The sequence below is a fragment of the Pseudopipra pipra genome, chromosome 19 (genome assembly GCF_036250125.1).
Source record: "Pseudopipra pipra isolate bDixPip1 chromosome 19, bDixPip1.hap1, whole genome shotgun sequence".
NCBI classification, from domain to species: Eukaryota; Metazoa; Chordata; class Aves; order Passeriformes; family Pipridae; genus Pseudopipra; species Pseudopipra pipra.
In genome coordinates, this window is record NC_087567.1 from 5103757 (window position 1) to 5127488 (window position 23732).

At 42.9% G+C, this 23732-nt stretch overlaps 3 protein-coding genes across 7 annotated transcripts; 1 reads left to right on the forward strand and 2 right to left on the reverse strand.

Annotated features, from left to right (window-relative positions):
* Positions 1-216: 216 nt before the first annotated feature.
* On the reverse strand, positions 217-14536 carry MFSD11 (major facilitator superfamily domain containing 11). Its single transcript, XM_064675732.1, has 14 exons — positions 14400-14536; positions 14020-14190; positions 12443-12498; positions 11317-11424; positions 10825-10904; positions 10630-10726; positions 9651-9709; positions 7269-7410; positions 6407-6447; positions 5201-5266; positions 3263-3388; positions 2133-2307; positions 1025-1160; positions 217-526 (listed from the first exon to the last, which is right to left on the reverse strand). The coding sequence occupies exons 2-14, from the start codon at positions 14113-14115 to the stop codon at positions 359-361; spliced, it is 1350 nt and encodes a 449-aa protein (XP_064531802.1). The 5' UTR covers positions 14116-14190; positions 14400-14536; the 3' UTR covers positions 217-358.
* Positions 14537-15988: 1452 nt separating this feature from the next.
* Positions 15989-23709, reverse strand: METTL23 (methyltransferase 23, arginine). Its single transcript, XM_064675762.1, has 5 exons — positions 23321-23709; positions 23115-23219; positions 22803-23040; positions 22392-22476; positions 15989-22069 (listed from the first exon to the last, which is right to left on the reverse strand). Exons 1-5 carry the CDS (start codon positions 23396-23398, stop codon positions 21868-21870), a joined length of 708 nt encoding a protein of 235 aa, XP_064531832.1. The 5' UTR covers positions 23399-23709; the 3' UTR covers positions 15989-21867.
* Positions 17580-20965, forward strand: SRSF2 (serine and arginine rich splicing factor 2). Of its 5 annotated transcripts, XR_010435248.1 has the most exons (5): positions 17580-17941; positions 18477-18787; positions 19142-19245; positions 19908-20017; positions 20536-20965. XR_010435248.1 is itself a non-coding variant. In XM_064675764.1 (3 exons), the coding sequence occupies exons 1-2, from the start codon at positions 17580-17582 to the stop codon at positions 18778-18780; spliced, it is 666 nt and encodes a 221-aa protein (XP_064531834.1). In that variant the 3' UTR covers positions 18781-18787; positions 19142-20965. The 5 variants fall into 5 exon arrangements, 2 of the variants coding, with proteins under 2 accessions (XP_064531834.1, XP_064531833.1); XR_010435247.1 differs by having other exon boundaries at positions 19908-20965; XR_010435246.1 differs by lacking the exon at positions 19142-19245.
* Positions 23710-23732: the final 23 nt, after the last annotated feature.

The window sequence follows — 23732 nt, forward strand, 5'->3', positions numbered from 1 at the left end:
AAACTAATCCTGTAGTGCATGGTAGAGTGAAATAAGGCAATTACATTCTGAAAGGTACATCTCAGAGCAGAATGGTTCAATACACAGATCTATACATCTCCTTCCAATGCTAATATCAGGTTTTTAAGAACACTTACACCATGCTTGGTTGAGTAAAGCAAGAAAAAAAAAAAAAAGCCTTTCAAATTTGGCATTTTTTCCCCTCCTGTTTCACATCCAGTTGGACTGACGGTGATTTAGTAGCAGCTGCCTCCATCTCAACCTCTGCAGCAGCTTGACCTTTTCCACCTTTTCACATCACTTCCCAAAAAACATGCCTGTGCTGTTCCTTAAGTCAGAGCAGCCATGGTTATCAGGATCAAATGCTGCTGTAGTCTGAGCCACGGGCAGCCAGGGCTGCTGCTGCTTCCCACTCCACTGCAAAGAAGGTGATTGTTCCAAAGAATCCCACGATCACCATGATCAGGAGCTGCCACTGCAGAAGGAAGTAGTTGCTGTAGAAATAGGCAACTGCAGCACAGATGGACTGAGAGAGAAAAAAAAACACCAAGTAAAAAAGATTATCAGTGGAGATTTCCAGGCTGATGTTACTACATGAGGATTATCAAACTGACAGGAGTTTAATATGCAGCTCTCAGTAGAATCCTGCTGTAGGAGATAGGCAATCTTAAGGCTTCATTATACCTCAACATATGTCTTGATGTGATACACAACAGATTTAGTTTTCACTTGTTATTTAAACAGTGTTCACTGTAGAAAGTGAACACCAAACTCAAAAGTGTTTGGAGCATTGCAAGTGCAGCTCTCTGGTATTTCAAACCAGTTTGTCTAGAAACAACACAGCCAAAACTTTAAGATCACAGTCCAGGAAACTGTTTCCAGCATCACAAACTACTTTACACCAAAATTCAGGATGAAATGATTTGCAGAAACATCATTTTTCTCAGCTCGTTAAAAAGGCCAACCCAGAATTTCAGTAACATCCCAACAGTTCAAAACATTTCGAAAGATTGTTAATTATTACCTGAACAAACTTAAAGATGGCAAAGGCAGGAGCACTGTCTTCTGAATACAGGAATCCTAAAATACTGAGGAGCTGGGTGTTGAAGCAGCTGTCCCCCAGCCCCAGCAGGAAGCTGCAGAGCATGGCCACCTCTTTGCTGAAGGAGAAAGTGAATCCAGTTTAAAAGCCATTTTTTCAAACAGCTCACACATCTGTAAACTATTTTTGGCAGATGTATTTGGAACTTAAGAATGGAAAGGTATCAAACTTTTAATTTCACCGGAAAAGAACTGGGAATGCCTGGCTTGGCAAAAAGAATAGTTTCATCAGCTTTTACTTTCTGGAATGCTAAGACTTCTGTTACTGTTACCTGCAGTCAATTCACACTGAATGAGAATCAGGAAAAGAACTCATTTTGGTGCTTGGAGCCACAAACCCCACAGAGCAGTGATTAAAAGCTGAGACACATGGTGAATTCTTGAGCTGCAGGAATATTAGAGAAATACCAATTCATTTTGCAGAAAAATACCCCAGTTAAGACCAGTCATCTGCACAGGCACAAATGCTTAGAATTCCAAGTTAGTCACTGGGTCTGCACAAACTGAAAACGTTGTATTTTCACACAAATTGGCAAGAATAACCCCCAAAAGACAGTTGCAATGGTGAGATAAATAAAGTTCCCCATATTCTACCCCAATTATTATAAGAGACAGGCATAGCATGGCTTCAGTTAGTTCAATAAGAATTTGGTAATAAGCATTGAAAGACTTTGGAAATGGGTGCAACAGTGCAAGGCTGGGGCTCCCTGATGTAGTAGAACTGAGCCCAAGACAGACTGACTTCTTAACACCTACTACAATAGTTGCTGGTCTCACTATTGTGCTACACCTCAAACATCAGCTGTTGAGTGACAGAACTGCTGCCAATCATCCTCAGGCTTTTTATTCTTATGCTATTTAAGTTCCTAAATTGGGTGCAGACTGGTAGAATGCCTATCTTTAATAAAAGCCAGTTTCCTGAAAGCTTCTTCTGTGGAGTTAGTCACTACATGGAAAAACAACTTCAAGGGATTTTCTGTGGAGAAACAAGCTGTTTATATACAACCAGCCAAAGGAGAAAGCTCACATACCTTGGAATCATATAAGCAACTTCATCTGTTCCTTCCATGGGAGCAATAGGAGCATCATTTGGCATGTTGAAAAAAATTAAATAAAAGGCTATGAAGTGGACAAGGATGCCCAGCATCACCACTGGGTTCCTGCCAAAGCGACTGTTCTTGCTCAGCAAACCAAAGATTCCTCCACCTGCAGGAGCAGAAAAGATTGGATAGCTGAATCAGAACTGAAGATTTAAAGAACAGAGCAAAACCTTAAATACTCACAGCTGGAATTATAAACATGCCCATACTGGATAACTGAAAGATCAAACAGGAAAACGGCCCCAAGGATCTCCCAGCCCCGTTTGCCACATGAGATGAGCTCAGGGTTGTTACAGGTGTCTGAGAAATGGGGGCAGGAGATTTATCAGATGGTTGCTGATGAAAACACTTCACCTTTTAACAAGTACTTTACTCCAGTACTGCAACAGTACTAAGTGAAAATAGACAACCTTGTGCTCAGCTCCTAATTGCAAAAGCCTGCAACTCTATGGACCTAAGCTGCTGATGAACAGACAGTGGGTTTTTTGTTAAACACCATAGTTCTTGAGTTTACAGAAAAAAAGAGAAATCTTTACTTGATGAACCTTCCCTGTATCCAATTTTATTTAAATATCACATCTTATTTAACACAAGTTCATTTTTTTAAAACAAAGAAATCCTTAGTGCAACAATTCATTAAAAAAATTAGAAGTTACTACATCACTCAAGTAATAAAAATGTAAACATAATACTATTTAAAAACAACATTTAAATAGCAAAATGGTGTCAGCTCCCTAATAACACTGCAGGCTATTGTTCCTTGCATTTTGAGTCTTGTGTATTTCTCCACACCAATCCAAATAGAATGCAGAATGTTAGGATTCATAGGCAGCAGTATTTCACATGCTGGTCTACACCCACTTTACACAGTGCAAGGTATAATTCACAGTGCAACAAGGAACCACATTGCCAATTACATTTCTCCTATTTCATTTTTTGTTCACATAATCATTGCTGGAAGCTTGAAATACACTATTCAGTTAAATACAAAAAAACCCATTTTGAACAATTACATCACTCTAATATTTTTTTTTGTCAAAAGGTAGCAAATTTAGACTCACCCAAGATTTCTCCAACACCGATAAAAATACCAGAGAGACCAATTAGGCTTTTCTGTTCACTGCCAAATCTATTCACAGCACCAATGCATGTTCCATACACTCCAGAAAAGAATGTTAATTCCAAACCTTTGAAGGAAACAAAACAGAATTGACAGATGAACTATTATGAAAGTCATGAAAATATTCTTTATGTCTAAAGGCTCTTTTCCCCTCAGGTATCTTTCAAATAATAAACTTAAATGAAGTCTGTGTAATAGAAGCAAACAGGAAATTTTAAACTATGTGATTATTATATTCTCCAATGCCAGTTTACAAAAACCACATTAGAAAAAACAGTTGCACTAATTGGTGTCACTCAGGTTCAGTAGCCAGTGCTGTTGACACAATCCCTATAAACAGTTTATATTTCTACTTTTCAAGAACTTTGGAATTTCATCCAAATGAGAAGTGCCATGTGAAATAACACTTCAGGTAACTGAAGAGATAAAGCACAATTTCAGCATAAGATTTTTTTTCCCCCCAAGTTATGACATTCCTAAGAAAGACTCTGCATCCCTAAAAACTAACAAGATGCTAAGATTCTTAAAATTGACTTTTCTACACATACATAATGAATTTAAACTGAGAAAGAACTACTGTTATTTGTTTAAAATCCTTTCTTCTTTCTATTGCCATTAATGTGAGGGAGGGTGACACAGCAGAGTCCAACTAACACAACTATAAGCAGCCATCAGTATAAAAATACCAGCTCCTTAATAAAAGAAGTGTATTTAAAACAATGCAAAGTGTTCTGCCTAAACAGAGCAAAACAGCTCAAAATAAAACTTTCTAATTTATCTCCTTTGCCTTTTGCTACAGTAAAATGATGGCCCAGCATCTCCTGGTCTGCATTTCCAGGCCACCCAACACAGCAGATGAACTGCACAGCTTCAAAATTCGGGTGGGCTTGAAGCAGCCTGAACCCAGCCATCAATTCTGGAATAAAAGCCTTTGTTGGCCTTATGGGAGTTTGTATTTTGCTACAAAAAGTGGCAATATTGGCAATATTGAGCCACCAGATGGCAGCAGCCATTTTTCCCCAATCTGGAGTGATTTATTTTTATGCCACCTGTAGAACTGAATTGCAGAATAGTCCAGGAAAACCTGACTGACTCCCTTCCTTTGTCATCCTGCTCCACATTCCCACTGCACTAAACACCCAAGAGGAATTCCAGTGGGTTTATCTGGCTTAACACAACTGTGTGAAGTAACTTGTAACTCAGATTAGTGGTTGGAGCGACCCAACTGCAGAGCTGCTGTTGCTATTTCTCCTCCAGGAGCTGACTGGAAACTTCAGCAGATGTTTGGGCACTGTTTGGTTTGTTCACATCTAAGTTTTTGTTTTCACCTACAAGATCTGACAATTTTTCATAATGGTGACTCAGAGATGAGGTTCTGAAAACACATTTATTCCTCCAAAAACTTAATTTGATCGTGAACAAAACCATACCTGAAGCCAAATAAGGAGCCAGGAACCCCACAAAAATCTATTCAAGGATCTCAGAAACATTTTTGAACATTTGATGGCATTTTTGCAGAAGAATTGCTTTAGTTTATGGCAAAAAATAACTTCATTTTTCATTTACAACTCATACCTTGGTCTAATAACAGCAGACCAAGTTTAACTAAAGGTTGCTAAAAAGAAGGAAGACCCTTGCCACACCAAATACTAATTACAAAAATGGCTGAAAATGGCTTAGCTTGTTCCCAATAAAACCAAGACTAAAATGAAGGCCATCAGCAATCTCCCACATCTTAATGAAGGTGTGATGTACAAACATTATTTTAATACAATTGTATTAAACAATCTATGAACCACTGGTAGTGTAATATAAAATCACATAAAAGCCAGTAAATTTTCCCTAAAATTCCAACCATGATACACTGATGGCTTCATACCTGTGTAGGCTGTTGTGACACTGAGAAGCATCATCTCTTTGGTGAAGCTCAGTGTAATAGATTTCTCTGTAAAGAAACAATAATGGAAATTAGATTAACTTCTGATAATACTACTAAGATAATCTACACTTTCTTTTGCTCTTTGCTTAAAACAAAAATAGGTTAGAATTATATAAACTGTACATTATAATTTTATTTACTGTTTATTACAGTAATGAGAGTGCTAAATAAACCAACCCTGACATGCCATCTAGAAGAAATGTGTCATCCAAAAGTCATTTTTGTAAGAAATGCAATTGGGGAAACATTAAAGAGAAGATACAGTTTCCAATTAACAGGCAATTTTCTGCTCATTGTATTCTGTATTCTCTCCCAGCTCACAGCAATTGTCTCCTGAAATAAATCCTCAGTGAACATCCCCACATTCTCCAAACAAACTTAACAGTCACAGGCAGAACACATCAAACTTCAAAGGAAACTACAGATGCTCTAGTTCTAAATTGTTAACTGGTATCAACCTGTGACAAAATAAAACAACCTGTAACTTTTTATCTTGTTATGTTTGTTGGTTTTTATTTTTTAATCTTTCACACAGTGGCTTTCCCTGTGGTGATCTGTTCTTTTTGTGTTTGTCTATAGAAGGAAGCTGTTGAAAAGCAGCTTGGATCTGACACTACATCAAAGGAACACTTCAGATCTTTCCTGGACTATACTAGTACATGATTGATGTGAAGTCACCTCACTTTTTTTGCTTTCAGTCAAGCTTTGTCAGTCACATGGTCACCTGAAAAGAGGCTTTGCTGAAGTGCAGGGAGCCAGTTCACACCAACCCCACATCCACACTAATTTCCCCACATTAGTTCAGTGGTTCCCAAGCTTTTCCACTTCCAAGCTCCATTTTGGATAGGCTGAAATTCCCAAGATGCTCACAGAGACATCTGAATTTCTGTCAGGCTCAGAACTCAGTCCTGTGTCCCTGTGTGACCTGTCATCCCTGGGCTGGAACCCACTGCCATCTGGAAGTCCTTTTTCCAAGCAGACCATCCCTGAAAGTCCATATTCAAAGAAGAACAACTGAGATACACTCCCAAAACGTTACCTGTTCACAAATTTTTGTTCCAAGTGATTTGTCCATGACCACATTATCAGCAGAACCATGGACAGCTGGGAAGTAGATGCCAGTATTTTATGTGGAAATGTACTTACTGAAGGCAGCCACTGCTCTCATCATTTTGTTTTGTGCAGACCTGGGTAAACAAATGACTTGGTCAAAATGGAGAAAGAATTAACCACACAGTACTTCTATGCTGGAAGGCACCTTCATTTTTTTAAACCTTCTGTACATTTTCTAGCCCAGCACTGGAATATACCAATATATCCTTAAAAGTGTCTGAGATCTAAACTACTAACCACAAAATTTGTTTGCTTTCTGCACTACTGAATGCCTGCTTAACAGAATCTTCCTTCTGAGCATTTTTAGCTTCCAACATTTTTTTCCATGGGCATACTTATTGATGTTTTTCTAACTTTTGCCTTGTTCTTTTAAATGAAGCAAAATATTTAAGCTGATGCCTCAGGCAAAACTCCACAGGATCTGTCTGTGTACTTGTCATTTTTAATGTATTTATTAGGGTGGTATGTATATATTTAGAGAAGACAGGAAAAACATGTTCCAGTTTGTCAAAGAACCCATAAAAAAGGAGTAATTTCTGTTTATTCCAGACTTTAAAATGGGCTGATGAGGGCAAGACAAACTATGAAAGGCAGATAAATGTTTAATAATAATCAGTTGAGAAGTGAAAGGTATCTTTCCCAAGGCACTTACTTATTAAAGGAAAAACTTAATGTGCAGTACTGCACTCCACCCTTGAGAATATGCCATCTAAAGAAAAATAATTCTGACTTGTTAAAGAACAGACACTTTTCTAATAAATCTGTACATTCTACAGGTTGTTGATAACATTCATGTCTCCAGCACAGAGAGGGAAGTCATTGCACAGCATCCCACTGCGGAGCAGGAGCACAAACAAGGAGATTGTGACAACATGTTATTGCCGTAAGCACTCACGAGCTCTCCCCCAGGATTTCATTAGTAGAATCTTCATCCCCTGGAGCTTTTGTGTCCTCTTGTTTCCTAATCAGAAAGAACAGAACTGTGCCCACAAGACTGATAACAGTCAGAGCAATGAAGACAGTTCTGCGATCGCTCTCTGTGGGAAAACAAACAGGAGTCGTAACCAGATGTGCAGAAAGCAAATCAAACCAATTCAACTACCTTCAAACAACTAACAGGGACATACTACAGTGTTTAACACACCCATTTTCTAACTCACCTTCAACGTGCAGCAAAAGGTACCCAGTTGCTGGCAAATTGCTGTCTCAGTTTTATGATGCTAATAAAGCATCAGCATGTTAAAGTGTCTCTCGCATTTTCTGTCACCCAAAGGCCATGGCCAGGCAGGAGCCAATTAAAGGAAGTGCATCAATTATTAGCAGAAGAAAGCACATCTTTGAAGACTTACATAATTCAGAGTGGACATAAACAACCTAAAGCCCTTCAGATCTCTCAAAAAAAGCTCTTTAGCAGCATCAGAAATAGCAGCCCCATGATATCATAAACTGGTGGGTTTTGAAACTACAAAGGCCTTAAAGCCACCAAAACCTCAGTAACTGCCACAGCAGCTGCAGGGAGGCAACTGCTGCCCTGTGCACCAGCTCTGCTGCACCAGCCAACTTGTTTGGCACAGACACATTTAATACAGAAGTTACTCCCATTTACCAATATTAAGCAGGGGAAAAAAGCCAAGAAACAGCAAATACTTGTGATTTAACTACTATATGGCTCTGAAGATACTGCCTGTGCTTGTATTTATTTCCCCTTTAGCTTAGTGGCAAATGCAAAATTGATCAAAAAATAACTTGTGTGTGATTACAGATCAAAAAGAGGAAGTGCTTCACACCTTGAACAGTCTGTAGTATTTGTATATAGGTAGTAAAAGGAAGAATTGATTTTTAAATGCTAGTAAAACTTCTGATATCAATTTTTTCAATAAAGAGGAATCTCTAGACATTTAAAGATGGAGGAAAATGTAACAGCAGAACTGCTTTGTAGTTAATTGCCCTATTCTGTGGTTAGCAAGAGCAATGGAATGTAGAATGCACAGAATTTCAGGGCCTCCAGGTTCAAAGTGTTTCCAACACTTTCAGTAACACTTAAACCTTTGTCCTAAAGGTGAAGGAATGCAGAAGATGACCTGTAAAATTAACCTTTGCTGCACTACTGTGCTACTTTTCAGGAGAACTTGAAAAGATGGATCTAACATAAGAAAGAAGTGGACTGTTCATCTCAACAGGGCAGTGTTTCTGAAGCCTAATAAACATAATTTTAAAGCCAACATTTTGATGATTGACTAGAGCAGAAGCATCCTCATCTGTTAAAGGTTAAAAGAATTGACCATTCGAGTAGATATTTTACTTTAGGACTACAATAAGGAAAATTCTCAGCCATTATAGAACAGGACAATCAAAGTTCCTTGTTTACAGAACATTGTTTTCCTAGAAGTGCTCACCTTTGGTAATTAAAATCTTAGCCTTTGCTCTATTTTCACCACTGCAATTTTCTTAGTGAATACCCACACATACCTTGCCTGGCTTAAACAGTTGCCAGAAATCTTCACTTTAAAAACACTGAGTCTCAACCACTGTCCAGCTTCTTAACAGTATTACTTAAGACCTCTGTTCCCCAATTATTGCTCTTTACCAGTCTAGTACAATAACAAATGGAAAAACTAGAGTATTAATTACAATCCCATTAGGAAGTTAGTCTTCATAAACTAAGCCAAGAAAGGAAGAGAGAGTTCTTTATTCCCTCTGCCAGCAATGCTGCCAGTTTAGACAGCAGCAGCCCCTTCTCAGCTTCTGTCTTCCCTCACTGCTTTGTGCCAGCACAATGAAGAAAACTGGGATGGTTTGCCTTTATTTCATAGGTTAATCAATCTCCAATATGATTAGAGGGACACCCTACACAAGGAACTTCCTTTAGAATGGGATAGCATGTATAATATTAAACATACAGCCAGAATAGCTTTCCTCCCAAATAGGTGTGTTTTGGCCTAAGTGTGCCTGCACAGGGAAAATCCCAGAGTGGCTATTGTGCAAAATCTTATCCTCAACTTGCCTTCTGAAGAATTCCATACACAATACCCTAAAAGAAGGTACTCAAAGTGCATTTCAGGCAGGAAAACAACATACATAGTACAAGGGCTGTGAGTGCCCAGAAACACTGAATCAAAATCATACTCCAAAAAGAGACTATCTAACAATAAACTGAAGGAAAGAAATGTCTGCTATTGTATAAGCTTTATGTGACTTCCTAGATCATCATTTCATCTGTTTATTCATGCTACCATATTTTGAAGGATGGCTTCCCACATCAACAAGCAGTACTCACCTGATATGTGAGTCTTTCCTTGCCAGGCAAAGTATATATAGAGGTTTCCAAAAAACAAGCTGTGAACAAAAAGAACAACCAAGAGGTGCATTTTTTGTAGTAAGATTAAGGTTGGGTTTGTGGAAATTGCTACTCTGATAACATACCAATATGTTAACTCTGGAAGAGAAAGCTTAAGGAACAGAACCAGCATGCCACTGGTTCAGGCTGGTGTTTTACAATCCAGGATTCTGTGCCCACAGCAGCATTAGCAATGCCATCTAGTGCAGGCTCACCAGCCTAAGCATTCCAGCAATCCATTTCCCTTGTTACTTCCCAATTTCCAGAACTGCTGTATCACAGTGGGGTGGGTAAAAGGGATCCTTCTTCAGGAACCACTTGTAGACCTGTCTCCCATGAATTTGCTTGATTCCTTTTTGATCTTGCTGACACCATCCAACTCTACACCCTCCTGTGGCAGCCAGCTCCAGAAATTTAATCACCCATTGCACAAAGAAGCATTTTATCTGTTTCAAACCAATCCTCTTTAGTCTCATCAAGGCATAGGCTTGACTACAACTGAGCTGGACCCCCACTTGTCCATCCCAGCTCCAGAAGAGCCAAAGCCCCAAGGCTGAGTTTAAATAGGGCTCCTGAGCCCATGGGAAGGGTGTGGTGGAGGTGCCAGGTGAGGCTGCTCAGGACCAAATTAACACAGCTGACACAAATTAACACAGCTCTCCCCAATCAACAGGACTGCTGTTACAGATGTCAAATGCTCTCCTAACAGAAAAGGAACTTTTCAGCACCTCAAGAGCAGAGACTTCCAATATCCAGCTTTCATTCACTGCTCTGTAATGCATGATAGCAATAGAAGTGCTCAGTTCACTGACTTGCAAGGTACCACTGGAGTATTTTTGGATGCAGTCTCTTACAAAAAGAGGTAAAAAGTAGAATGTGTACACAACCAAAAAAAATAAGATTAATAAATAAACCTTACCTGGACTGTAGAAGTGCCCAAAACACTCCACTGTTCCTTCCAATGGTGTTTTCATCAGAATTTACAGTCAAGCAATTTCCCTGTGCTGTCCAGAGGACTGGAATAGACAGAATATATGGCTCAGGAAATAAAAATATTTTAGAGGTATATTCAAATATCATAAAAAATAGTCAGCAGAATAAGAACAGTGCTTACCAGCAGCTGCAATGCCAATAAAAACAGAAGCAGTGTAGAAAGCCCATGTAGTAGGTTGGATAAAGACTGCAATGTATAGGCTAGAATAGAACAAATCAGTTTATTGAATACACACTTAAAATGGACAGTGCACTTTAACAATCAGACACTGATCTGCTTCTAAATCAACCACTCTCTCCTAAGAGACACTGGAAAACAGGTTAGGTTGTATGTGAAAAATCTTACCCTACTAAGCACGTGGAGGTTTTTTTATGTAGTCATTAATCTGAGACCACAACCTGAACTCCACAGTCTGCAAAGTCTGGAAGTGCTGTGGAAAAAAATGTGCTGTTTCCAGTAGGCTGAAGTACTCTGCAGTTACAGATCTACAGTATCTCTGTGAGATGCTTTTCTTAGCCAGTATAATTTCATGCATGGCACAGTAGCACTAGGTGTGAGAAAAAAATTAAATATTTCAAAGGAAGCAGCTAAAAACTCAATATTAATACTTACCTATAAAATATGCCACTAATAACCATGCAGAATTGAGGTCCTACTATTGCAACCACTGAAGGTGATATAAGATTTGATGCAGATAATACTCCATAAATAATGGACATGCTGCATAAATAAACAACAAAGATGATTAAGCACTTAAAATATAGGGTATCACTGCAACTGATTTAAGAGTGATCAGTGGATTTCAAAATATCCAGTTAAGCACATACACAACTCAAGTAACTCCATAAAACTTCCATGGCCAAACATTTCCTCCCTTTCTTCTGTTCCCTTCACCCACCATACTCCATATGGGAATACAGGAGTGGACAGTGTTTCCTGGATTGCTGAGTAGAGTCCCAAACTATTGCAGGCAAGCATTCTGGTAATTTAAAACATGCATTTGTCAAACTGCCTTAACAACAGTTACTGTATTTTCTACCCTGTACTTCTAGAGGAGAATGTTCCAGAGCCTCACTTGTCCAGGAGTGACGTTTTCATTTTCTGTCAAATACATCACAGAAATTCTATAGATATATTTTGTGCCAATTGTATTTTCAGTTTAAACTAAGACAGCAAACCCTTCAAAGCAGCAATCAGGTTTTTCTACATGACAGAATTAATTTGGCATACAAGAGGCTCCTGATCACGCTTGGCAAGTTTGGCTGTGCCAGTGCAACAAAGAGAATGGCTTTTTGTGGCTTTGCTTCTGTCTCTCTGACTGCTCCTTTCACATTTACATTGCAGTGTTCCCTGGGAGCTGATCCACACCACCTGTTCTACACAAACACACAGAGGTGTACAAGGGCAAACAACCAAGGCCTGAGTTAGCAGGTTTTTTTATTTTTAAACTTCCAGCTTCTTCGTCTCCTAAGACAAAATGCCGAGAATGAGATGATGGTGGTTTTTCTCTCTACAAAGAAAACATGCAAACCAGATATGTAGTTCAGCTAGAAATAATTCAGAGCAGGGCTGTGAGAAGCCTGTTTTATTTAAAGTGCTTTAAGTATGTCAATAAATTGTGAAGTCAGCAGAACACTTCGATCTCTTGAGAGTGTATCTCTACTGGATGAAACTGTAACCAGCTTCACCCTGCAAGGAGCAAAGTAATAAGTAATAATTTACAATCTGTGTAAATTACCTTGTGTAGCCACTGCCATGGAAATCCGTGTTGTTTAAATTTGTGATAACAGTTTGCTGTGAGGAGAAAACCATACGCTGTCATATGTCAGAATCTGTCTTGTAGTTTGAGAACACTTGCATCAGTTTGAAGTCAGTAACAAACGTCAGACTTAATCATTAATAGACTCTAAAAAGTACTTAAAAGAATTTAAAATGTTAGCTACAACTCACACCACCTCCACAACAAAGATGCAGGAGATATTTGGCAGGGAAACATCTATGTGTGAAGCAGTAATTAGTACTTTGCTATTAAATCGTTATTTCACCAGAGACCTTAAAATACTTCACAGAACTGCTGTTTCACTAAAGACCTCTCTTAGGTATGATAGTCATATGTATGACTATCTTAATTTAATAAGCAGAGAGGAAAAGGAGAAGTTTCAAAATACTCTTAACTTGACCTAACTATGAATTCCTAGTCAGAGTTTCCATTCTTTCTGGCTTCACGTTATTTCTCTGTTCCTTTTTTTTTTTTCCCCTTGAATCAGCTTTAGTGATCATGAGACCATGTAATTAGCCAGATTGGCAGGCAGATCTGGTTGAAAGTAACTTCTAAAGACTTTTATGACAATAAACTGCATGATTGCATGATCACAAAGTCCAATTCAGTGAGGTGCTGAATTCATCACAGAACTTCTAAGATCACTGGGCTGTACTTATGTGCTCACACACAGTATCACACTGCACTGTGACTTACCAAAACCATCCCAAGTAGTTATTTATATTGTAGTGAAGGACGTTTATGTGTCTGAACCCAGAAAGGATTCTTCTTCCACGAAAGAAAAGAGCTGTAAGACCTGGAGGCTCAAGAAGGATGTTGAAATCTAACTGCCTTCAGGCACAGAACTGAAAGCAATGTCAACACTCAGGAAGTTAAAGGGCTATGTCTCTTAGTAGCAGGACTCTAAAAATTTAAGTAGTAACAGTAAATTTGGATTATGTTATGCTCAATTTTGCTTCTGCAGACAAAGATACACGATACTAAAACAGTAAATAACTTCTTCAGCTAGAAGGTGACTTGGCAGTTTAGCAATTGTGCAAGTCTGACTATTTGTCAGGTGTTATCCCCATACTCCCCCTCAATATCAAATTTGTCAGAACAGAAAAATATGTTAGATTAGGAAAAAACAGTTGATAATTGTGTGGTTAATAATAACTTAGGCAAATATCTTGAAAGGGACTACACAGAATATGGAATATAGACTATGGAAGATTCAATGTAATTCAACTGTTCAATATTGCAAGTGTCAAAGCAGACACTATGTTAAAAGTTCAAACATTTGATAAGATTAATTTTCTGTTTTCCAAGCACTCTGGTACAGTTATATGTGTAGCTATGCTATCTTAAAGAAAAAAGCTGCTTAATTATTTGGTTAACCAAGTTAATCTACTTAATACTAAACCAAAGGAAGACAAAGTGACAAAGTATCTCGCACATTAGAAAATCACAAGTAAAACAAGATTACAGTAGACAAAAGACAAGACAGGATAAATAACTGTAAGAGAAACGCAGCACATTTAGAAATTCACACCTACCGCAATATTTCCACATGTCTGGAAAGCAGTGAATATAAACATAAACGAGACTCCCAAAATAATGATGTTGAAAAGTTTTTTTCCTTCAGAAGACATTTTGTGTTTTCTCGCCAAATCCTCAGCTTCAGTCTGGAAAAACTTTTTTTTCTTTTAAAAGTTTCCTCTTAACCTCTGTTAAAAAAAAAAAAAAAAAAGGCAAAAAGAATTAAAAAAAAGGTTTGAAAATTATGATTACTTGGGACTACTTCTTAGCTGCTAGAAAATAACCTTCAATTAATTAAGAAATCTAGTAACTTAAATAATGCACGGCAAAATTGGCAACTTGGAAAAAAAACCCAGAAAGGTCTAGTACAAAATGTAAAGACCAAGATTCCCTCTACCTGTTCCCATTAAGTTAACAGAGCTGCCTGCAGCGTGTTATTTCATGACATCATCTTCCCACACACGAAGCAGTTTTCCCAATATCGAGCAGGTTAATCAGCTCAGCTTCTTGCCATGGTTGAAATCAGAATCTGGTCCACGGCCCTTCAATCACCTGACGAAGGGAAGATGAGCCATTGGCACACACGAGTCATTTCCATGCACCGGACAGGAAATAAGGCACATTTCACCCTCTCGATCAGCTGACCCGGCCCTGAGAGCCCTTGTGCACTATGGGAAATGCAGTTTTATGAAAGCACTTTTATTTTTTTCCCCTACTTAAAATGGTGAAAATCTCCCAGTTCTTAAAATAAAAACATTTGTGCTACGTTTTTAAGAATTGTGATCTCTATCCACTAAGTAAGATCTGGCAAGATTAAAAAGAAAAAAAAAAAGGACTTAGAAAGTTGTCGAAGAAAACTTTATTTAGCTGAACTCAAACACACAAAGTCATTTCCAAAGGACAAATGAATCCCACCTTGGAGAAACTACAGACTTCAGTGCCACCAACACACACACTCGGTGCTGTTGCTTCTGCCTTTCCTTGTCTCAGTGACTCAGGAGAGGAGTCTTCATAATCTTTCCCTGCTTTGTCTCAAGGAAAAGCTTTTGGGTTTAGCAATTACATAGAATTATAGAATCATGGAATCACAGACTGGTTTGGGTTGCAAGGGACCTTAAAGCCCATCTTGTTCCATCCCCCTGCCACGGGGCAGGAACACCTTCCACTAGACCAGGTTGTTCCAAGCCCCATCCAACCTGGCCTTGGACAACTGCAGGGATGGAAGTGATACCCTTAATCTTTTACTTCACAGTATTTCTAAACAATAAACTTAAGATCAATTGATCTTTAGGTTGTGACGATCTCTGTTAGCACATCAGCTGAACTGGCAGAGGATCAGATCAAAAGAATGGTTGCTTTTTCCTCTTAACATCTTCTGTCCATTCTGTGGGGCCTCCAGGTCAGGATTGGAGTGTTCAGCTAAATCAGCTACACTTGAGTGCTGGCCAAAAAGACAGGGGAGGGAAATGCAGAACTGAATGAAGCAAATGACAAATCACCACATTTTACCTCTGCTGTCTGCAGTAAAAAGTTTAAACAAACAGAGGCCTCAAAGGGGAAAAGGGGTCTTAGCCCAGGAGTTAGCAGGGCTCATTGGCAGAGCTTTAAACTTGAAAATTTGAAAGGGGACACCTTGACAGGTGGGATAGGTGGGCAGAGAAGAACTGTCTGAAGTTCAACAAAGGCAAGTGCAGGGTCCTGCACCTGGGAAGGAACAACCCCAGACTCCAGCACAGGCCAGGGCTGACCAGCTGGAAAAGCAGCTCTGTGGAGACGGAGTGGGGGGTCCTGGTGGACAACGACCTGTCCATGGCTCAGCAGTGCCCAGGTAGTACAAGAACTGAGAGAAAGGGACACAGGAGACTTCCCCTGTCATTATAAGACAATTACTGTAAAGGTAAACTTCAAATTTCTAATTTGAAAAAGGGTTTTTAAGCAGAAGTCTCTGGGGGGAAAAAAAAGGAACAAGCATGAAGCAATACAAAATGCGAAACTAAAACTAGTTTATTTGATTTCTTAAGTCATTTAGCAGGAAACAAACAGCTGTTTCTGGTTTTGCATTGATGTCACTGCTTACTTTTATACTTCTTCATTGCAAAATAAGATTAAACACAGTTACAGTAAGACTAAGACTTTAAATTCTAATACTGAAATTGCTCTCTCATATCAATACTGTGACTGAACAAATCAGAAGGAAATGGTCTTGTTTCTTTACTCTTTTTTTAACATAGTATCACGAAACAGATGGCTAGAAACTTTTAACACTGTTGTGCGATGAAAACTAGGTATTGCAGTTCATACATGGGGTTTGGGCATTTTATTCAGTGCTTGAAGTGACATAGCAACAACTTTTGAGGCAGGGGAACAGCTTTCACAGAATTCCCCGGCCAAAACTGTGGGAACCTGCTTGTCATCCTTACACAAGGGGTGTGCAAGATTTCTCTTTTGCTCCAATTCCAGAGCATGCTACCACAGCACGAGTTTGCAGAGCAGGCTGGGGTACGGAGGATTTTAATGTTTCCTCGCTCAGCTCCCACATGCACCGATAAGCTGCGTATCCATCGAGGCACATCCAGAGCTGGAGGGACCGAGGAGGCTTCACGGGGCACCGCTGCCGGCAGGAGGTGAAGAAGAGCCCGCACCGGGCTGCCTGGTCCCTCACGGCGGCCACCGGAGCACAGCGGAGCGGGAGCAGGAATGGCACGGAGCTCCCACAGCAGCTGTCCCGGGAGAACCGCCCTCACAGAGCGTCGGACAAGCGCCCTGAACCGACTCCTCTCATGAAGCCGAGCCCCGACCTGCCGCCGCCCCTCATGACTCTGCCCTCACAGCTCTCCCCGTCCGCCATTTTAAACCGTCCCCTCCCGCCCGCGCCACAACCGACTCCCTTCACCATCGCTTTTTTTTTTCCCTGCTGCGGCGGTTTCCCACCCCTCTGCCCCCTCACCTCACGCGCACAGCCCTGCTCTTATTTCCTTTTCTTTTTATTATTGTTTTTCTTACGGTTTTCAACACACATTGTTCAAAAAAAAATAATTCCCCGCCTCCCCGGAGCTCTTCCGGGTCACAGCGGCGCCGTTTTCAGGGCCGCTTTCCAACGCAGGGGCGAATTATTAATTTAGGGGCGGATTCCCCGCGCTCCCCGCGGGACCACCTCGGGGAAAAGGGGTAAAAAGGGCTCCGGGGTCGGGGTGGCGGTGTCGCGGGCGGGGCGGCTCCGCGTTTCCCTTCCGGGGTCCCGCCGGCCATTTTGTGGCGTTAAGCCGCGCGCGCGGGCGGTTCCCCCTCATTTCCTCGCCGCGGCGGACGGGACGGGGCGGCCGCTCCTGGCGCTTCGCTCCGGCCTCGGGCCGCCCCTCGGACCCTGAGGTTGGTGCTGCTCCCTGCGGGCCCCGCGGGCTTTTCCCTATGCGCTGTAGTTCTCCTCGTTTCTGGGCTCTGCCGCGCCGCCGCCTCGGCGCTCGCCCCGCGGCGTGAGGCGCGTCGCCCTCAGGGCCGCGCCCGCTGCTGACCCCTCACATCGCCCTCAGGTTTATTCTCGTCGGCCGCCACCGCCCCTCAGGGGCTCCAGCCCGCCATGAGTTACGGCCGCCCGCCGCCCGACGTGGAGGGCATGACTTCCCTCAAGGTGGACAACCTGACCTACCGCACCTCCCCGGACACCCTGCGGAGGGTCTTCGAGAAGTACGGCCGGGTGGGCGACGTCTACATCCCGCGGGACCGCTACACCAAGGAGAGCCGCGGCTTCGCCTTCGTGCGCTTCCACGACAAGCGGGACGCGGAGGACGCGATGGACGCGATGGACGGGGCGGTGCTGGACGGGCGGGAGCTCCGCGTACAGATGGCCCGGTACGGCCGCCCGCCCGACTCGCACCACAGCCGCCGCGGGCCGCCGCCCCGCCGGTACAGCAGCAGCGGGTACGGCCGCCGCAGCCGCAGGTGAGCAGCGAACTTATGGCAGTAGATGGGGGGACGAGGGTTAGGTCCTAGCGGGCGTAGCGGGGGCCGCGTGGTTGTGTATTGGTTGCCTAGAGAGGTGGTGGAGTCTCCCGCGGTGGGGATACTCCGGCAGCTGAGTACACGACATAATCATGTGCTCCGGGATGACCCTCCTTAAGCAGGGAGTGTAGACCAGATGACCCTCTGCGGTCCCTGCCAACCTGACCGGTTCTGTGATTCTGTAGCCTTTCCCAGTGAGTTTCGCGGCGGGGTTGGGCAGGGGGAGTAGGGGCTTAGTAGTGAAGGCACATATGGTCCCCTCGGAGTGGAAGGTTTTTGCCCTGTAGTAAATTTAGCCCCCGGCCACTCGCTCTGAACAATGGCGCCCTCGTAACGCTCGTTTTCTTGCCCACGTGCGTCCTGTCCCGCCCTCCCTGTCCCGCGGCACTCACTGGATTCTGCGCTGCCCGTGAGCAACTTTTAACGCGTCTTTTTTTTTTCTTTCCTTTTCCTTCCCCTTCCTGGTATGTTTTAGCCCTAGAAGACGCCGTCGCAGCCGATCTAGAAGCAGGAGCCGCTCTAGATCCCGCAGTCGGTCCCGCTACAGCCGATCCAAATCCCGGTCTCGTACACGCTCTCGGTCTCGCTCCACCTCCAAGTCCAGGTCTGCCAGGAGATCCAAGTCAAAGTCCTCATCTGTCTCCAGATCCCGGTCCAGGTCAAGATCCCGGTCCAGATCTAGAAGCCCTCCCCCTGCTTCAAAGAGGGAATCCAACTCTAGATCCAGATCTAAGAGCCCTCCCAAGTCTCCTGAAGAAGAAGGAGCTGTATCCTCCTAGGAACATGGTAATGTACCTCGGGATCAGCACATGTTGCATGTTACTTTATTAGAGCACTTAGGTGGGGTGTTGGGTAGTTCTTAGAGCATTAATATCCTGAACCAAGTGAATCCTAACGGGGCACACTGTTAGTTGTTGGTTTTGGTTTTTTTTTTCCTGAGCAGTGCTTTTTGGTTATTGGTTTAGGGAAGTTATTACTGAAGGGTTTTCTACGGAAATATTTTTTTTTTTCTACAGAGAAAATGTTTTATTGCGAGATTAATGCCTTGGTTTTATTAAAATATTGTATGAGACGCAACCTATGATGCAAATGACTATTTCTTACTGTATTTATCCAACATCTGCATTTTCCCCTTTAAAGCTGCGGTCTCCTGTTTGCTAAAAGAATATTGGCCAGTATTGCAGATTTTAACTGATTTGGCTGATCCTCCAGGGACCAGTTTCTGTGGGCGTGTGTTGGAGCAGGTTTGTCTTACACTGTTAAAGATACACTATCCTTTTAGAACGGAAGATCGGTTCAGTGGCCGTTGTACTGACTGGAGGTAATAAGTGTCCTAGAAAAGGGGCAAATTCCATGGCAACGAGAAAACCACGGAAACTAGTTTTTCCTCAAGTCGACATCTTGGAAGAGGCATCTAAGGATACACTGGGTGGGGAAAGGATAGTGTGTCTTTAACCCTTCAAACTGTTTGGTCCTGTTTTTTAAAAGGAAAGGGCCTAAGCTAGCTCTGGAGTTAGATAATTGTAGCAAAACTAGTCACGTTTTCTGTTTTGAATGCTACTTAAGAGTTTAGTTAAGTCTTTATGAAGAAGTATTAGCTTTTTTAACTTTTATATAGCTTTTAATAATCGATTGTTGAACAGGCTGAATTGAAGTTAATGGTGGCTTGATCTACAGCCTGGTGCTTGTTCTCCTTTGTAACTAAATACTCTGACAGAACCTTACATTTGGCCTCTGAAGTAAAGCGACACAAGGGGGGGGAGGTGGAACACTGTGGAAATTCCTAAAACTTAAAATTAACTTAGGCAAAGCCAGTTGAAACACAACTAGAAGTATCCCTGAAGTCATCCACACCCAAAACAGACAAGGTAGAAACCTGGCTGAACTTTCTTTTCTTCAAACCTAGATGCTTCAGCTAAATGAGAACCCACATAAAGGACGCCTTTGGGGGGAAAAGATCGCTTGAGTCTTCAGCCCATTGGAGAGACCCTGGCCGAGCAACCAGCTGTTGAAAAGGTTATTTTGTAACATTTTGTCTAACTTTTTACTTGTTTAAGTTGCGCCTCAAGTGGCAGATTTTACATTTTTATGTGCCATTTTGTTGCTGTTATTCAAATTTCTTGTAATTTAGTGAAGTGAACGACTACCGATTTCATTATTGGCTTGGATATTTGAGGTAAAACTTCATTTTTGTTTATATAGTGCTGACTTCTATTGGAAATTAAAACTGATGGTAACTTGCTGCCTCCAGTTTCATACTGAGGAATCATGCAGCCATTATATGCCGAGTAGCTAACTGTCAGAAAGTATTCTCAAGTTTGTTTTCATTCCTTAAGTAAAATTCTACAGAACTTCAATTTGAAACTTAACTGTAAATGCTTTTTTTTTTTTTTAAGAAAAAACAACTTTGCATTAAAATAGTATCTTCAAATTCAAAATTGGTAGAAATCTTTTCAGGTGACAGTTGATATATGAAAGGATTGTTTTATCAGACTCAATTCTAATCTCTTCTCTTATGTATTTTTGTGCACTAGGCGCAGTTGTGTAGCAGTTGAGTAATGCTGGTTAGCTGTTAAGGTGGCGTGTTGCAGTGCAGAGTGCTTGGCTGTTTCCTGTTGTCTCCTGATTGCTCCTGTGTAACGATGCCTTGTCGTGCAGAAACAAATGGCTGTCCAGTTAATTAAAATGCCTGACAACTGCACTTCCAGTCACCCGGGCCTTGCGTAAAAAATATGGAGCATACAGTGAGCACATCTAGCTGATGATATACACACCTTATTATTTCCAGATGGTAAAACCAACCTACATATATGAACTTACATATGAGATATGTAATGTTAAGAACAGAAATGGTTCATTCCTTTGTAAGTACTGATTGGTGTATCTTTTGCTTACGATATTCTGTACTATACCCACTGTCTCTGTAGTTAATATTAAACATTTTTCTGTGTTAACTTTTCTCAACTTAATGTCTTGGGTCAGCTTATTTTTAGCTTGAAAAGATTTCTGCAATTATACTGTCTATGTTTAACTTCTATATAGTAACTGAATGCATTCTACTGCTTATAAATTTTATCCACCGGGGTTGCTTTTAAATTACTGTGGGCAAACTCAAATTAGTATTGTGACTAACCCGATGTTGTGTGGCAAGTGTTGCACACCAGGCTGTGAACACTGACCCAGCCAGGTCCTGAGGTGTTGTGGAAGGTCCACACTGAGCAGTACTAATTGCATTGCTGTGTGCTTGCCCAGGCTGCTGCTTGATGGGGGCTGATCTTACAGTGATGATTTTTCTTGATTTGGTACCAAATGAATTGTAACTTCAACCATCCTGTGTCAAGGGTTATTGTAATGCCTTGTTAATTTTATGCATGTATGTTAAATGGGAATGGAAACATCTGAACGCTGGCAGTATGGCTTTTGTTGAGGATTAAAAGTACTTTTCTACAAACTGGGGAGTTTGTATGTTCCAGGTTAGCACAGTCTACACACACTCATTTACAAAGGGGCTGGCTTTTGTATGTGGATTCCAGGATTCCCAGTCCTGGGAAACTGATCTTATGGGGCTGGTCTTTAATTTGAAAGAGTGCAGTTACCTTTCCATTGCTGAAGTTGTGGATTTAGGTTGGATCTCATGGATTTCCAGGTTAAGCTGTGTTGTGTAGTGGCTTGACACAATGGAATTGAGTCTCTGAACTATTTCATGGGCTTTGGGGAGGAGCACAAATTTCTCATAAGCCATAGCTGGAAAAAACCAAACAGCTTTATTTTTACAATGCATGTTTTAAGAATTAACTGCTTCCCAGAAATACACACAAGGTTTGCTGTAAACAGGACTGTTTTCTGCAGATCAGAACAGCTGAGTATCACCTTGTACTGGAACCTAAAGTGGAATAAACTGAAGTGCCCTCTGACTGTGCCAGTGAGATGATCATCATTTCGATTGTGTGCCTTCCTGGGAGAGACGAGCTGGCCAAGTGCTCCTTGTCTGCACCAAAGGAGTGTAGGGGAACGTGGATGCTCCTCAGGTTCCATTTGCAGAGCAGAGCCTCGATAGACCAGTCAGCACTGAGGGGAGGATATACAGCACGTGAAAATGTAACCCAAGGTTACAACTGCTGCAGTAACTAACAGGCTGTCACCAAACTTCAGTACAGCACAGATGGGTTTGTAAGAGTTTTCTAGGCAACAGCAAATTGAGGGTTCTTGGATTACTTTCAGGTTTGGCTGCTTTTGCCTGCTACCCCCAGGATTTACTGGGCTAATAGCAGCCTCATGCACAGTAAGGAGCTTTTCTGAGTCAGAGCAGTGGTGCCTCTGAGAAGTTAACACTCATCAAAAGCTGAGACAGGAATTAAGGTTTGAGTCCTAAATATGGAAAAGATTTTACCTTCGGACTTGATAAGTAGTCCAGAACTGAGCATGTGGATTCTTCTCCAGCAAGAAGTAAATTGTAGTTAATATATCTTCAAAGTCTGCAGTTTGGGGAGAGAAGGCAGTCTGGGTTAGTCTCTGGATTTCAGGTACAGAGAAATCTGTCTGGTTCTATGAAATGGGAATTAAAAATTTAAACAAGCAGATTACATCTGTATGGGAGAACTGAGATACAGGGTCTGAAGCACTTAGTTATTACTCCATTTTCTATTTCCCCTCGGTTGTATTTCTAACAGTTCAGAACTAGAATAACAAGGTCAGTAGCACAGTGTCACCTGATCCCTCCACAGTGTTCCCAGCATTACTTGGCCACCATCTCCTCGCTGCTTGTCACAAACCAAAGATACCTGAGAGAGCATTAACATACCTTTGGGGTCAAAAAAGACATCTGAGCCTAAAATAATGTCTACAGGAGCAAGAGCGAGCAGCTCTGGCGACACGCGGCCCCAGGTGAGCCCGATGACGGGCACGTGTGGCAGGCGGTTGCTGAGGCAGCTGCGGCGGCAGCTCTGCAGGCAGCAGGGCAGCTCCTCGCTGTCCGACAGGGTCACCTGCGCCCCGCACCGGGCGGCCACCACGCCCGGCAGGCTCACACCGGCTCCGATCTGCAACCACAGCGTGTCCGTGGGGTCGGGCCCGCGGGCACCCGCGAGGTGTCGGGGTGCGGGCAGGGCCGTACCTCCAGCACTCGCCTGCCGGGCAGGCTCCGCCGCTGCGCCCACACGTACTGCGCCAGGACCACGGCGCTGGGCCACGCGTACAGCCCGTACTGCGAGTCCAGCACCTGCAACACACGAGGCGGGATGCTGGGCCGGTGTTCCCAGGTACCCCCGCTATTCCCGGGGATCCCCGGCATTCCCGGCGTGCCCCGGCTGTCCCCGGTACCTCGGGCACACGCACGGCCAGCGCCGCCGGACCCTCCTCGAAGCGGTACCGCCGCGCGCGCCGCCGCGGCTCCGCCATGCGGAACCAATGGCGGGCGGACACGTGAGGGCGCCGGGCTGCGCCGGCCAATCGGCGCCTCCTTTCGCCGTGACGTCACGCGGAGCGCCGCTGCGGGTGACGATGGCGGCGCCTGCCCCGGGCACCGCTGGCACACCAGGCCGCGCCCGCCCGCACCGCCGCCCCACCGGGGCGCTGCGGGCGCCTCCGCGGGCCGGGGCCAGGAGAGCGGAAGAAGCCGGGTGATGCGCGGCCGGCCCGCCGCTGTCAGCAGAGCAGGAAGCGCGGAGCGCGGGCCCGCCGCGGGACGGGGAGCGGCGGCGGCGGGGGATCCCCGGGGCTGCCTAGGGCGCCC

What these genes read in the sequence shown, in the direction of transcription:
- SRSF2 (XM_064675763.1), top strand. Translation starts at nt 17,580, where the DNA reads ATGAGTTACGGCCGCCCGCCGCCCGACGTGGAGGGCATGACTTCCCTC. An exon ending in TACGGCCGCCGCAGCCGCAG is followed by an intron (nt 17,942 to 18,476) that starts GTGAGCAGCGAA and finishes GGTATGTTTTAG; the next exon opens with CCCTAGAAGACGCCGTCGCA.
- METTL23 (XM_064675762.1), bottom strand. Translation starts at nt 23,398, where the DNA reads ATGGCGGAGCCGCGGCGGCGCGCGCGGCGGTACCGCTTCGAGGAGGGT. An exon ending in TGGCCGTGCGTGTGCCCGAG is followed by an intron (nt 23,220 to 23,320) that starts GTACCGGGGACA and finishes CGTGTGTTGCAG; the next exon opens with GTGCTGGACTCGCAGTACGG. An exon ending in ACTACTTATCAAGTCCGAAG is followed by an intron (nt 22,070 to 22,391) that starts GTAAAATCTTTT and finishes TCCTCCCCTCAG; the next exon opens with TGCTGACTGGTCTATCGAGG.
- MFSD11 (XM_064675732.1), bottom strand. Translation starts at nt 14,115, where the DNA reads ATGTCTTCTGAAGGAAAAAAACTTTTCAACATCATTATTTTGGGAGTC. An exon ending in AGGAAAGACTCACATATCAG is followed by an intron (nt 7,411 to 9,650) that starts GTGAGTACTGCT and finishes GTTTTCCCACAG; the next exon opens with AGAGCGATCGCAGAACTGTC. An exon ending in GTTGCTTATATGATTCCAAG is followed by an intron (nt 1,161 to 2,132) that starts GTATGTGAGCTT and finishes TTTCTCCTTCAG; the next exon opens with CAAAGAGGTGGCCATGCTCT.